This window comes from Aricia agestis, chromosome 4 (assembly GCF_905147365.1).
Source record: "Aricia agestis chromosome 4, ilAriAges1.1, whole genome shotgun sequence".
Taxonomy (NCBI): domain Eukaryota; kingdom Metazoa; phylum Arthropoda; class Insecta; order Lepidoptera; family Lycaenidae; genus Aricia; species Aricia agestis.
In genome coordinates, this window is record NC_056409.1 from 9,487,351 (window position 1) to 9,502,798 (window position 15,448).

At 35.6% G+C, this 15,448-nt stretch overlaps 2 protein-coding genes across 5 annotated transcripts in view; one reads left to right on the forward strand and one right to left on the reverse strand.

The window, feature by feature from the left end:
• LOC121725862 (neurobeachin) overlaps positions 1–15,448 on the reverse strand; it is a 385,885-nt gene that overhangs the window by 84,558 nt on the left and 285,879 nt on the right. The window lies entirely within an intron of this gene.
• On the forward strand, positions 4,421–5,960 carry LOC121725867 (protein mab-21). The gene has a single exon (XM_042113012.1). The coding sequence runs from the start codon at positions 4,494–4,496 to the stop codon at positions 5,589–5,591; it is 1,098 nt and encodes a 365-aa protein (XP_041968946.1). The 5' UTR covers positions 4,421–4,493; the 3' UTR covers positions 5,592–5,960.

Consider the following 15,448-nt stretch of genomic DNA (forward strand, 5'->3'; position numbering starts at 1 on the left):
CAAAAGAAAAGAAAATGCTGAAGATCAAATTTCAATGGTCATACTTGAAACACAAAATTGTAGAGACGATAGATCACAATAAAGCCATATGAGATAATTTAAATTTTGCACGTTTAAATATAGGACACGTCGCGTCGCGTCGCGCTGTGCGGTCTCGACTCTCGAGTCACGATGTTTTACGTCCTATTAACAATACGACACGACATCGTTTATGTTTGACAATACACGCTGTGTAGAGCAGAAGGACCAAGTATTCTGATTTGATTACAAAATGTGTTTCAGCAAAGCGCGAAAACGTAACATTAGAAGGTTAAAATAAAGGAGGCAGACAAAATAATAGCAGCAAACGGTAACAATATACATAGTAACGTTACTGGTCAGGCAAGCTATAATATTATGTAGTAATATTTAGTAAGGTGCATGATATTTTCCGCCTTTCTTTTCATCCCCTAATAGTAGTTAGGTACCTATTGAGGCGAATGAATGGCTTAATTTTTTTTAAGAGTCTATCTACAAACTCTGCACAAAATCTTTTCATTACCTACAATAATTTATGTCAATGCAATTTTACACTTTTGTAAAAAGAGTAAATAAATGGAATATGTTACGAAATTATCGTAAATTAAACGTCAACAAAAACTGAACCCTATTTTAAGGCCATCATTCAAACAGCTGATCCTAATACAAAGGGACACCTCAAAACCACGAGACCGTGAGACGTAAGTATTAACTTATATTGCAAGCCTCCGAAGGGTTGCGGGAAGATGGCGGACATCCGGCGGAAGTGGGCGGAGCCACGCACCCGCCATTTTGACACCACCGCGCGTGCGCTACAGTGTAAACATTTAACTCTTTAAAGTTTAAATAAAAGAAATCTAACACCCACTCTATTTTATTGTCTTTTCATAGACAATAATTTATCGTAGCTACGTCTTTAACATTCTTTCGTTTTATGAATCTAATGCAACATTATCTATACTATGATCTATACGTTTCTGAAAAAATGATTTGCCATTATTAGGATTACCACAATGTCACCGTCTTAAACCTCACCTCACAGAATTAAACTTTTGTTTTTAGGGTTCCGTAGTTTCTTTACCTTCAATCCTTGTAACCTTCATTTATTTCATCTGATTTGGTCTCAACCAAAAACGGACGAGTTCCGGCGGAATTTTATCCCAGCTTCCAGGTACCAACTACCAGGGGCGCATGAATCGCGGGGAGACGTCGCGTAAATCAAGCGGCGTGAGGCCATCCATCACGCCGCGCCTCGCCATCAATCGTGCCCACCGAAATAGGCATTCCGAAGGGGAGCGTTGTCTAACCGCCGCTCATTGTATTCTACTTTATAGGGACGCTATTAGCGGCTTCGACACTTCGACACGAGCTATTTAGATGTGTCTATCGGTTCTAACCTCGATCTAATTGGTGGGTGATTAGAGAGATGATAATGATTGCTAAATTAGTTAGTATAAAATTCGACCAGGCAGAATTTTTACAGGAGTTGTTAGCTAATAATAACTTTAGCTACTAAGCAAAATAAGATATTAGTACCTAATGGTTTCACTGTCCTACACACTTTTTTCGAACACGTTTTTTTTAGAATTTAAATTACAGTAATTTGGGCGGTTAAATTGTTTCATAACAATTCATATTAGGTAGATGCATGTAAAAGTAAAAAAGATACGAAAAATAAGCTATTTAGGTATTAGTTTGACATCTTTATATAATATACGTCATTATACACGTATTTATATATTTTCAGTAATATTAAGAAAGTGCAAATAATTAAATAGGTGCCTCCTTTTAAAATCTTAAAATTATTAAAATGTTAGGCCAGGTTACTTGTTTGACTGGTTTTAAGCTTCTATGTAAAAAATTATGTTATTAGTTTGAATTTTGAACATTATAGTTTTGTTAGAATTTGGTTTGCACTTAACTAAGTGTAGAGAGAGATAGGTAGACCTAGATACTTATAACTTATAAGTTATAAGCATCTAGGCCCTTAATCAGGCATATTACGATTTATCGACCACCTAGGTAATTGGAGTTTTAAAGTGATCTTTGTCTTTCTTTAAATTCATAAAACCTTTTTTGATTACCAATATTTGTATCTTCCGTATGGAAGCTAAAAATTTTTTACTTAACAATTCATTTTGGAAAAAATCATTATTCAAAGTTAAAGTGGTAATTATATGCCCTATGCCCGTCGACTGCACTTAGATTTTGTCTTAATTTTAATATTTTTTAAGAAACAGTTCTTAGGCATACACTGTACAGGTAAAAATTAAGAACACACCATATTTAGAAATATTTTTTAATGCCAGTGCACATGGGGCCTGATTAAGGGTTAACACAAGTTGGTTTTTAAATGACATACAAAAATGTAACAAATTTGATTGAGGCATGGCATGTAGACCGGTAATAAATATGTTGTAGCTCTTTCAAAATTTAAATAAAGTGCGGCAGACTTTATCACAAATAATGACTAAATTGATTAAACTCTATATAAGTGTTAATTTTAAAAGGAGGTGGTCGATCCTCTCTTCGGTGCATAAAACATGTATTTTAATTATAAAACGCTGAATCTAAATTGCATAGTCACATAAAAGTATTACTCTGTTTTTCTTTCGAGCAAGTTATTTATAAGTAAGTTAGGTATATATTTTTTTTTAATGAAATAAGGGGGCAAACGAGCAAACGGGTCACCTGATGGAAAGCAACTTCCGTCGCCCATGGACACTCGCAGCATCAGAAGAGCTGCATGTGCGTTGCCGGCCTTTTAAGAGGGAATAGGGTAATAGGGGAGGGTAGGGAAGGGAAGGGAATAGGGGAGGGTAGGAAAGGGAATAGGGTAGGGGATTGGGCTTCCGGTAAACTCACTCACTCGGCGAAACACAGCGCAAGCGCTGTTTCACGCCGGTTTTCTGTGAGAACGTGGTATTTATCCGGTCGAGCCGGCCCATTCGTGCCGAAGCATGGCTCTCCCACGTATAAAATTTTAGCTGTAATTGCACTTACTGAAAATAAGAAAAAGCCCCACAGCAGGTACCTATCAGGTCAGGGGTCAATAAATGGCGGACCGCGATCCGCATCCGGACCGCGAACCTATTGTGAGCGGACCAAGCATGTTCGAAGATGAACTTCGTAAAAAATTAATTTGGGTCTCGACATACCTACTGATGAAAATGTAGCAACTAAAATTGTCACTATATTCATTAACACAAATAAATACCTTAGTTATTAGTAATTTCCGTAAAATTACATTTGTTTAAAAAAATTTTTTTTTATGTGTGGACCGCGAAGGTCACTTTATTTCTTGAAACGGGCTTCAAGCAAAACTAATTTGTGACCCCTGTACTAGGTCCTGTGAGTGTTTGTTACTTCCTCATGCAAACACTACAGAACGAATTTTAAGCCATGGTAGTAATTAAATGTATTTCTTATGTTTGACTATTGAGTTTATTTTATAAATAATATCTTGCCAGGCACCTACTAAGATTTTAAAAGTTTTAAGGGCTATAAAACTTCTAATGCTTGCAAAATCATGTTAAAAAATAAAAACCATAAATTGTTCCAATTAAAATAATTCTAATAAAAGCGTTAAAAAGATCTAGAAAATACATGTGAGTAAATATATAAAATCACCAAGTAAGAATTTGGGAAGCTAACACCAGGGACCCCCAAGGAAGACCAAGTTTTCTAAGGAATTAACCAATAAAAACACTACCTAAGTCACAGAATATCCTAAGTGTTAATTTTTTGTCAAAATAACACAATTTAGCCCCAATTTCACCAACGACTGATAAAGTTAACGCTCGAATTAGTATCACGTTACCTCTTTCGTTTTTCTTATGAATGAAAGTGAAGACATGACATTTTAACAAGCTGTTAACACTAACAGACGTTGGTGAAATTGGGGCTTATTAATGTACTTATAAATGGAAATGACACATTATTCACAAAAAATATACTTTAGTCAATTGTTATTTTGATTTTTCATACTAATTGTTATAAATTATTAGATATATTTCACAAATTTTGAAAATAATTGATAAATATATACAATTAAAATTTTAGTCTGCAAAATACGATAGAAAAAGAATAAAGTCACCTAAAAGTAGTGGCATGGTTTGACTACCGAATTAACGAGCAACACTCAAACACTATTATGTAATTACCATCACCTCGACCTTACCGCTACGAATACCTACCTCCGAGGGGCGGAGTCAGGCCGCGATCAATACTCATACTTCCAAAAGTACCGGGGGAGAAAAATGTAGCCGTTTCATATTAAGGCCGCACTCGCACGCGGGCGAGAAAGAGAAGGCGCACAGTAGTCTTATTCGCCGGCACACTTCCCCATGGGGCGTGCACCGTCTTTCACCGCTCCATGAATCGACACGGCTCAGTCCGAAAGCGTCTGTGTGTCGTGCGCGTGCGTGTAACGCCGCTACCGTGCCATGCGAACCGGGTGAGGGCACACAGCCACGATGCTAGTGCCACCTGAAATGATGGCGGCTCAATCCAAGCTAGTCTACCAGATGAACAAGTACTACAATGAGCGCGTCGCGAACCGTAAGGCGCAAATCGCGAAAACGATCCACGAAGTATGCAGGATCGTTCAGGACGTCCTCAAAGAAGTGGAGCTGCAGGAGCCGAGATTTATTTCCTCCTTGACCGACTACAACGGAAGATTCGACGGATTAGAAGTGGTGTCCCCGCACGAGTTCGAAATCATCATCTATCTGAATCAGATGGGAGTGTTAAATTTTGTCGACGACGGATCCCTCCCCGGCTGCGCCGTGCTGAAGCTGAGCGACGGCCGCAAGCGCTCCATGTCCCTCTGGGTCGAGTTCATCACCGCCTCCGGATACCTGTCAGCTAGAAAAATAAGATCGCGCTTCCAGACTCTCGTGGCGCAAGCCTGCGACAAGTGCTCGTACCGGGACTGTGTGAAAATGATCGCCGAAACGACGGAAGTGAAGTTGAGGATACGGGAGCGGTACATAGTGCAGATAACGCCGGCCTTCAAGTGCGCCGGCCTGTGGCCGAGGTCCGCCGCACACTGGCCTCTGCCGACGATACCGTGGCCGCATCCTAATATCGTCGCCGAAGTCAAAACGGAGGGCTTCGATCTGCTGTCGAAGGAGTGTCTCACCCTGCAAGGTAAAAACTCGGCCATGGAGGGTGACGCGTGGGTGTTGAGTTTCTTCGAAGCTGAGAATAGATTGCTCCAGGGCGGCTGCCGCAGAAAATGTTTGAGCATTCTGAAGACGATCAGGGACCGCCACCTGGACCTGCCGGGCAACCCGGTGACGTGCTACCACATGAAGACGCTGCTGCTGTACGAGTGCGAGAAGCACCCGCGGGAGCACGAGTGGGACGAAGGCGCCATCGGCGACAGAATAAACGGCATCTTCCTGCAGTTGATATCGTCGCTTCAGTGCCGGAGATGTCCGCACTACTTTCTTCCCCACGTCGACTTGTTCAAGGGGAAATCGCCGACGGCCATGGAGAACGCCGCCAAGCAGGTGTGGCGACTGACGAGGGAGATGCTGACCAACTCGAGAGCGTTCGAGAAGCTGTGAACTTTATGTTTTGTGAAGTGAGCCTGTGTTGTACCAATAGGAAATTATTCGAGTCATTTAAATGCTTTATCGGAGTAGGTAAGTGCGTTCGTTTGTCGTAGGAGCCGGTGTATGTAATAGTGGTGGTACTGAGAACGATGATGAGTCTCGTGGACGGAACAGACTGTAAGTAGAAGTGATACTACTATTAGATTATAATTAATCATTAAACACTATTTGTGATATAATGTAAATAGCTTAATCTTTGTATAATTTAGTGATATTTATTTTAAAGGAACAATCTGAAACATGTATTTATTTGACTGAAGAAAAATTAATAGTAGGTGTAAAACATATAAAATTATAATAAATAATATAGAATTGTGGTTATATCTTTGTTTTCTTTCAATGCACCGACACAATTTGTTCATAAAATAATTATCTGACATGATTAAATCAATGATACAACAAAACAAGAGTGTTAGCTAAAAATAAACATTTAAATATGCACACGAGAAACATGATTATAACATGATTAAAAACTCAACTCGAATTGGTCTGATCAAACAGGCAGTGCAGATATCTGAAAGTTATGAGTTATAATAAAATCTCAGGTCCAAGGAAAATGCTACATTCAACTACAAATTAGAGTACACACAGAATTTGTAAGAATGATAAAGGTACTCATAAATTTCCCTAAAAGTATTAAATTGTAAAATCATCTAATATTAAAAAAATCGAAATATAAATAAACTACAAATTCTGTCATAAATCACAGAATAATGTGAACATCTCAATAATAGAAAACGAATGTCCGTCTTTTATCTAATGTGTTTTAAATTAATGCATTTTAGTAATAATTACGACACCGGTTTTGTATACTTTTATCTAAACTAATTCAAACGATATTGAGATACGATTCGTAAATATTCTTATAATACGGTCATATAATAAATTACCTGAAACGGTTGTGAATTTAATTATATTAAAAACAATACCATTGTTTATTGTTCTATGTAATTTTGTTAAAATATGTAGCCGATAAATAAAAAAGATAATTTATCATTTAATTTAATAAATTTTAAAATATTTCCGAGTATTTTGCTATAACTTCAGGAAAATAACACGAAGAGTAAACAAAGTAGGTACCTATAGCAGGGTTTTTATTTCAAGAATTAATTTTAGCAGCAATAGCTGTCTTAAAAAATAAAAATATTACAAATTGACATTAGTGTATAGTATATTGTATAATATTCAAAAATGATATGGAATCTTTGATGTATAAGCTTTTTTGTGGTGGAACTTATTAAACTTAATATCTCCTCTTAAAAGTAAGGAGGTATAAATAATGTTTCACGATAGGAAACAACGATATTAATCATGTTGTAAGATTGCTGCGTGGGTAGACATAAAACAATCCTAGCAGTAATTAAATGAACTCAAACTAATGTCATTTGAGGGCAAGTTATAGAGCCGAGTATGAAAATGATTGCGTTTGCTTGCAAAATCGATTAAAACAAGAGTTATATTCAGGCTGGCAAACAAGAGTTATCTTCAATTATATAAATACAGCTTTTTATCACTATTATAATTAAATTCAGAAAAAAATAACAAAATTCTGAGGCATTATAAAAAAGTTTAGGTCCGAAAGCGGACGGCGCGCGCCGGACAGGGCGACTTGTAATGATCTTCGCGACGAGTTTCGTTCGACAAATAAACAAAAGGAAACGGGTATTTTTGTAGAGAGCGATTAAAAAAAGGCGTCGACTTGATTTCGTGACACGATTGCAGCCTCGAACACCTAAAGGACAATAAACTCGAAATAGCAACTGAGAGTTCAGACTCATCGATCAGGTGAATAACTTAGCTTGACCAATATACATATTTTAAGATCTGGAATTTCATGAAGTCAGGATATTCACAACGACCTTATTTGTAGGTATATTGGTCGAATAATAATATAAGATGCAAAAAGAAAAATACATAATAAGTGCACTCGTGTGACGTGTCTTGCATGTAGTCGTGAGAGCAAAGCTCAAGAAGATAACATTTTTATTAAGCATGTAATATTTAAAAGAATTATAAGAAGGTAGATTTATACATTGTATTTTAACATTAATTTGATAATAATGTCTGGAATAATTATTATTAATATCAAGCGACAACATTTTGGAAAGTGTCTTTTATAATCACTGCAAGTCTGCAAACGTTGTTATAAAGACTGTGATATTTCAAAGTAATAAAATGAGCCGATTTCCAATTAATAGTGTCTGTACGGAGATACGTGCGGCTAACTAGCGTCCGATGTAATGCGAGCTCAAGCTGCATTTTATCGAAGGATGTATTTTTAAAGAGAAATAAGGCAATAAAAGCAAAGGCGAGGTCTACGAGCGCGCGGCCATCGCTGGTATATCATGTTACTTGCCCATATTTTACCTCCATCTCCATAAAGGATTCATTTCTTTCTGGAAGTGTCTATGAACGTATCAAAGATTACTCTTAGACTTACTACTAATTAGTTATTAAGAATAATATTAATCGATAAAATGTTTGAAATAGTTTGCAGAGCCTGTTTATTAAGCACGTTATGGTCTACGTTTCGACGGCTCACTAGATTTTTAAGTTTCTAGAGACTTACTTTAAAATTATTTAATTTAGTTCCCTATACAGGTATCTAAATCATACCAGTTATAAACCTAAGCCACCTTTGCGAAACAAACATTGTGCTTTTACACACAATCCACTTTTAAAAACGTTCAAGTAAAATCAGAATTAATTTACTTTGCGTCAAATTAAAATAATATAAATTGAAATATAAACGTCCTCCGTTTATAATCAAATGAGAAGGAGAAACAAAAATGTTTACGACCCCTTTTTAATGTGTATATCTATAGATTTATTGTTGACATTTACGATATAATTGCTATTAAACATGAAAAATACTCCTTTACCTTTGACATAATTTATGAATACCTTCGAGAATTAATTAGAAACAATTAACAGTGTACACCGAGCATACCTCGGTACGATAGTCGTAGATAAACATATTTCAAATTTTAAGCCTACTAATTAGTAAGATTTTTTTTTAATTCTAAAGAAAAAAATAATAAATTTCTTAGTTCAATAAGTATCTAAGACACTAACTGTATAACTGAAGAACAACACAATTTATTGTTATTATCGAAGAACCAAAAACTTATTAAATTAAGCTTACCAGTTTCCCTTATCAAGAATTTTAACGGTATGAATATACAGGAGAGAACGAGAGAATTAGAAGTAAAGTAGAATTACTTATTTTTAAAAAAGTCTACAGACAATAAACAAAACTTTCGACCTAAAACACCTTTAACAATAATTTAATTGACATATTTACTACTTTACTAGTACAACTTCATTCTACTTTATCGGTGCTGGCTTATCTTAATTAGAATTCTATGTGTCTTCTAATCACAGGTGAATTATCTTTTGAACGTGTTCATATTGGACAAGAAACTCAGATAAGTATAAGTTTCTTCTAGTAAAACAATTCTTTAATTGAAGTTGCTACGACGAATTTTAAAACAAATTTAATTACTGATTATCCACATTTTAATTGCCTATTTTCTCGTGCAAAATTTTATCAAAGTCTGTCCTGTAGTTGTGTAGTATATTCAATGAAAACAAACGAATCCTTACTCGCAAATCGAAGCAGATCATAGGCGAATATTCTCTAGTATCTAGACGTTCTTAACCGCTTGTATTGTCCATCATATGTCTGGAAAGGCCGTATAAAACAGGAAATTGATGTTAATCAATTCTTTCGCCTTTTATGGTTAAACAGTCGACATTTAAATAAAAAGCCAACACTGGAAACAATTAATTCAGGTGTAAAGAGAGTTAAAAACGTCGCACGTAGGCGTGCGCGCAGTTGGACCAATAAACTGCGCGCACGCCTACGTGCGACGTTTTTAACTCTCTTTACACCTAAATTTATTAACACTGCCAATGTGTCCATATGAAGACGAGAATCAATGTCTCAATCCAAACTTCAATACTGCTCAAATCTCACACCAGGACCATTTTACGACTTTTCATAGAAAAATGTCAAACAAATGAATGGCTGAGTACGAATCATTAAATGAATTGCACGCTAAGAGAAGTTTAAAATGAATCGTAAGTATAATAATTCATTATATGATTCAACTAAGCGACCATTTTAGCCCCGCTGTATAATTCTGCAAAATAATCTTACAATAGTAATAATAATAATTAGATATGATTAATTACTAAATGATGCCCGCAACTCCGGTGGGGCAAAAATTCGTGTATCGCGTGGGACTTTTTCGGGATAAAGAGCATCATATTCTGTATTTCCCAGGACTTAAAGTGTCTCCATATCAAATTTCAGCAAAATTGGTTCAGCGGCTTAGGAGTAATAGAGGAGGAGGTAATAGACAGACAGACACACTTTCGCGTTTATATTATTAGTAGTATGGATATGTACTTTGAATATATTTTATCAAATCGAAGCAGTCATGTTACAAATCACAATACGTCTACGTAATGCGCAAACACAAACATACAAAACGCGTTATTATGATTGGTCAAAAATCGAAAAATCTGCATATGCCGAGACAATATCACGACGAATCCTTTCTAATTGAATGAAATCACATAATTATAAATTGTATTTCAATAACAGACGTACAGCCTCGTACAGCGTACTTATGGACAGTGATAGTTAGTAATTGAGTATAAAATTAATTGATAGAAAATGTAAGGAATTGATGTAAAAAATCAAAATATTCATTAAATAAAATAATAACAAATAAACCTCTCTGAGTGCGGTCCGTTAGGCTTTCAGGTCTAAATTAAGTACGAGAGAGGTTAATTCAATGTGAAAAATAATAATCGTAGTTAAATGCTGCAATTTCGGTTTGTCCGCCTCTTTTATATTCAAATACTAGTAGAAACCATATGCTCCATAACAATCTTAATTTATTTACCCAGCTGCGGGTACAAATTTCGATAAAACAACTGAAAGCAAAAGTATAAAAATCTTATCACTTAATTTAAATAAAATGTGAGTATAATAATAAATTAGCTACTGCTTATCTATTTGTAACGTTTTGTAACGAAAACTGTGACGAAAACGAGTACCTACCTAGCTGGTACCTACTCGTAACAGCAAACGTGTATGGTTAAACGTTTTTATTACTTTCAACTATTTTTTTTAGCTTTCACTCTAATACCTTTTTCTTATAGTAGTCTTAGGGCCTGTTTCACCACTTTCTGATAAAGCGCCGAATAGGTTATTCATAACTTTTTTGACAGATAGCCTATTCGTCACTTATCAGGAAGTGGTGAAACAGGCCATATTTTTCACTTCCTGATAAGATCCGAACAGGCTATCCACAACCTAACTTGCCAGATAGAGTATGGAGCATCTGCCAAAATATAAGTTGTGGATATCCGGCACTTTATCGGGAAGTGGTGAAACAGTCCTTAATATTATAAATGTGAAAATTTGTCTCTCTGTCGGTTACCTCTTCACGCCCAAACTACTGAACTGATTTTGCTGAAATTTAGTATGGAGATACCATGAGTCCCGGGAAAGGACATTGGATACTGTTTATTCCGGAAAATGTACGGTACCCGCGTGATAAACTAATTTTGACGCAAGGGAATTGCGGGCGTCATCCGGTTTCTTAGAATCTTCTTATATCTTTATTATATCTTTATTATATGAAATAGCCGCCTATCCTCAGAATCTCCACAAGTTTGTAGCGGGCCTTATTGGAGAGGAAATCAAATGAGCGTCCACCGCCTTGCGCTATCTTTATGGTCTCTATTAAAGTACGTTCTTAACTATAATAGTCAAATTGACTCCCACTTCATATATATTAGCCAATAACTTTAAAACTAATCGCTGGATGTGTTAGTATTAAGATAAAGAAAGAATTTAGGTCGATGTAGGTAACTAATTTATGGTAACGTTTTTATTTTTGTAAAGAACTGATGTTTCAATCTATAATCCTTTTATTAATTGATTTGTACTTAATACTCTAGGCGCACACTGAATAATATCTTATTACTAACGTCATTGAAACATTTAAAAAAAAACAGCGTTCTAGTAATGGTACATGATCCAGAATGTAGAGACACAAGATTTGGCATTTTGTCTTTTTTAACACCATAAGCCTAACACCTAAGTCAACAGGAATTATAGGAGTTTAAGGGCCTGTTTCACCACTTCCTGATAAGGCTGTCCACCAATTAACTTGACAGATCCAGTATGGAGAATCTATCAAAAAATTTGTCAATAACCTATTAGGCACTTTAACAGAAAGTGGTGAAACAGGCCCTTAGAAAATTAAAATATATTTTTTAGTATTGACTATACTCTACAATCTTTAGATTTTTTATAAAAATAAGCCTCTACCTCGACAATAGGTAAAGTTTTAGTATGAAGGCTACAATATATTACTATAATCTAATGAACATACAAACATCTTCGTCTTGTTTTGGAATTAAGAAGTAGGTTGGGATAATAGTACAAAAAGTTGATCAAACTCAAAGAATCATGTACACGACACATATAAACGATTTTTTTGCAATTACGAAGAAGGTGCAAAAAAAAAGTTTACATGTCAATTCTTTTCTGAATATAAAAATAATATTAATCTTCAGCTATACTTGTGATAAGTAATTAACCATGTGATGAGTTTATTACATTGTTTTTTTAGGGAATAATTATAAATTTTATAACAATGGCAATTTAATGGTGTAATAAAGAAAGCACTCAACGATAGTTAAAGCGGTTCTAATTAAATAATTATGACCGAACCTAAACCTCTTTACTGTTAATTAAATTACTAAAAATAAAATCGGAAGCGCCTTAGAATAGCGCAGTCCAAACATCGGGCCGAAGCGATATTTATGGGGTTTTTTATGGGGCATAAATAATAATATGGGCGGACGGGTCGTTACGGATATTCAATAGTACACAAATTATAGCAATAATGAGGAGGTGAAACGGGGCGGGCGCCCGTCACTGCTCACCATAAAAACTGATCCGAGACGCAACCGGACCACTCCACTTGTGACTTGTGTTGGGACTTTTGATAAATAAAAGGTGGCGTTTAGCTGTGAGGAAAGGTAGAATTGACACTGTGCGACTGGGTTTTTTTTAAAGATAGTGTTTGACTCCAGCCATGTGTGTGATATTATGTCACGGAAACACAACTTTGAAAAAAAAATGTTTAAAAAAATATTTAGGCTGCGTTTCCACCAGAGATGTGTTGCGAGGAATGTGTTTTTGAGAACCAATAGAGTGGCTTCATTGACGTGACTTCGCTCAGCCCAGCGATTCTATTGGATCTTAAAAACACATTCCTCGCAACACATCTCTGGTGGAAACCAACTAAATGTCATAAAATTTCGTTATTTTATTTTAGCGCAAAACAGTTACGAAAGTCTATCCTCCTCTCCTTCTCTCTTCTCAAACTCTGATTTAACATATTATTTGCAATAGCTGGTACTCGGTACGATAGATGAAGTAGATAGAAGATACTGAAAGAAAACTAAAAAATTTGGTACTCTACATTTTTTTTCATAATTTGGTCTCTAATATTTGTACTTAATTAGATATAGTATTGCAAAGAAAATAATTAAAAAGGAAACTCACAGTTGAACATTTTTATTTGAATAAGTTGTAGGCATTTTTATATTCAGAAAGGAAAAAGTCTATGAAATGTATAAGCTAGTTACATTTTTCTGATGAATTAAAAATTTTATAACTCAAAATTCGATCCACAAATAATTTCAAACGTGTGTGACCGATCGATGTTATAATCCTAATAATATGTATTCCTCGTGCCTTCGCGGGATTCGAGGAAAAAATAATGATTATTAAATATGTTATTCGTGTGGCGACGGTGGCGCCGAGCACGTAGTAATTGAAATAAAAACCGTTAAGCACTACGGGACGTGCGCGTATGACATTATAACAATAATATTATATGAAGTTAAGCGTGTCACTGACTCCTGCACATTGATTACTGTATATCCAAATTCTATCACGGCTTATGTGCATTGATAATAAAATGAAGTGAAAATTGTTTCTGAAATGAGTTTTCATTTCATTTTCACAGACAAAGATAGGTGTTCACTTAAGCTTTTGTATATTGTCTATGAGAGCTACGGAGAAACTTCCAACAGTTTAGAGAACAATTAGTTGATTGATTTATAAAGGCAGTAAATACTAAATACATACTGATTTACTGATCACCGCATATGCTAAATCCTGAGAGCTGAAAATTGGAGTACTTTTTAAAATTCAACTCCAACTATGGACATTTAAAGGTTTCTCTTCTAACCAGTATGTATATAATATTGTTTATCTATGAGACTACTTTCGGTTCCTGTAATACCACTATAACAACGTCAAATAAACTTCATACTTGAATGCGGTCGCTGTCTACTCAAGAAAATTAAACGATTTGATTTTACATGTGATGTTTTATTCGCATGTTTCTATGCGTATTCAATCGATTCCACAACCAGTGTGCTAACTAGCATGCTAATTATGCTGCTCTACAAATTGTCGATAGTCTCCATAAAATATTGTCCGTTGTCGGCGATGTTGAGTTTTATGCCACCGTAGAATGCGTGAGAGAGTCCGAAGCGAGAAAACCAATGTAATTTGTATAATATTACAATTTGCCAGATGAATTATTCAATATTGCGGTCCCGGCTTCATCTTTATTCGATTAATATCTGCATTTACATACGAGCATTACGAGCGTGTAACCTGCGATTGTGAACTTCTAGCCGCCACCGACGCAGCCTAAATATAATAACAAGCCGAGTTTAGTGCTCAATGAGTGGACAGCTAGGCTCTAGTTGTAGTCAACACGAACTACAATACATACATGGTGTAACAAAACTAAGTGATAATACTTTAGGGTGTGTATGTGTTCCTTGTAGAGAGTTCACTGTGAAAGTAGCAGCGCTGAAAGACAAAACAATTTTTTTCACTTTTGTATGGGTAAGCACGCCAGCGTCACGAGTTTTCCCATGCAAAAGTGAAAAAAAAAATTGGTCTTTCAGCGCTGCTACTTTCACAGTGAACTCCTACAAGGAACATATATACACCCTAAAGTATTATCACTTAGTTTTATTACACCCTGTGTATATGTACAAGTGCAAAATAAGTATAAAGTATTACTCTCCAATACATCCATGCCCATAATATCCATACTAATATTATAAAGGATTCTTTTTTACCTGGAAAATGTACGGTTCCCGCGCGATAACGTTGTTTTGCCATAAAATGATTTTCCCTGTTTTCCTGCTTTTCTCTTGAAGTTTTTTCTGATTTTTTTTTCTATAGACCTCACTGAGCCCGAACCTTTCCAACGAATGCAAAACCGTAAAAATCGGTTCGTGCGTTCTGGAGTTATAGCGTCAGGAAGGAAAACCCGACTTATTTTTAAATATTAAATTAGAAATGGTATTTGTCTGTGACCTCTGCAAGCCTATAAGCCGCTGAACTGTTTTTTGATAAAATTTAGAAGTTATGAAAGGAAAGGTAAACTGCTCGATATTCGGTTTTGCCACTTCCAATAAATTAATACGGTAATATTGAACATAACTAGACGATCTCGAAATTTAATTTGCGCGCACGCTATTAAATATTTTTAATTACCTACTAAGCTTCTCCAAGTAAACTATAATAATACTAGCTGTCCCGGCAAATGTTTCTTTGCCATATAAAGTATTTCGCCCGTATTATTTTATTGAAATGACTAAATGAGTATGTCACCATGGCAACGTCCATCGCTATCCCGTCGCACAAACAATGGTCGTCGTCAGTCTCGAGTTGTAATAATTTACTA

Bases quoted from the DNA above. Each gene is read 5' to 3' on its own strand.
- LOC121725867 (XM_042113012.1), top strand. From the start codon at position 4,494: ATGCTAGTGCCACCTGAAATGATGGCGGCTCAATCCAAGCTAGTCTAC.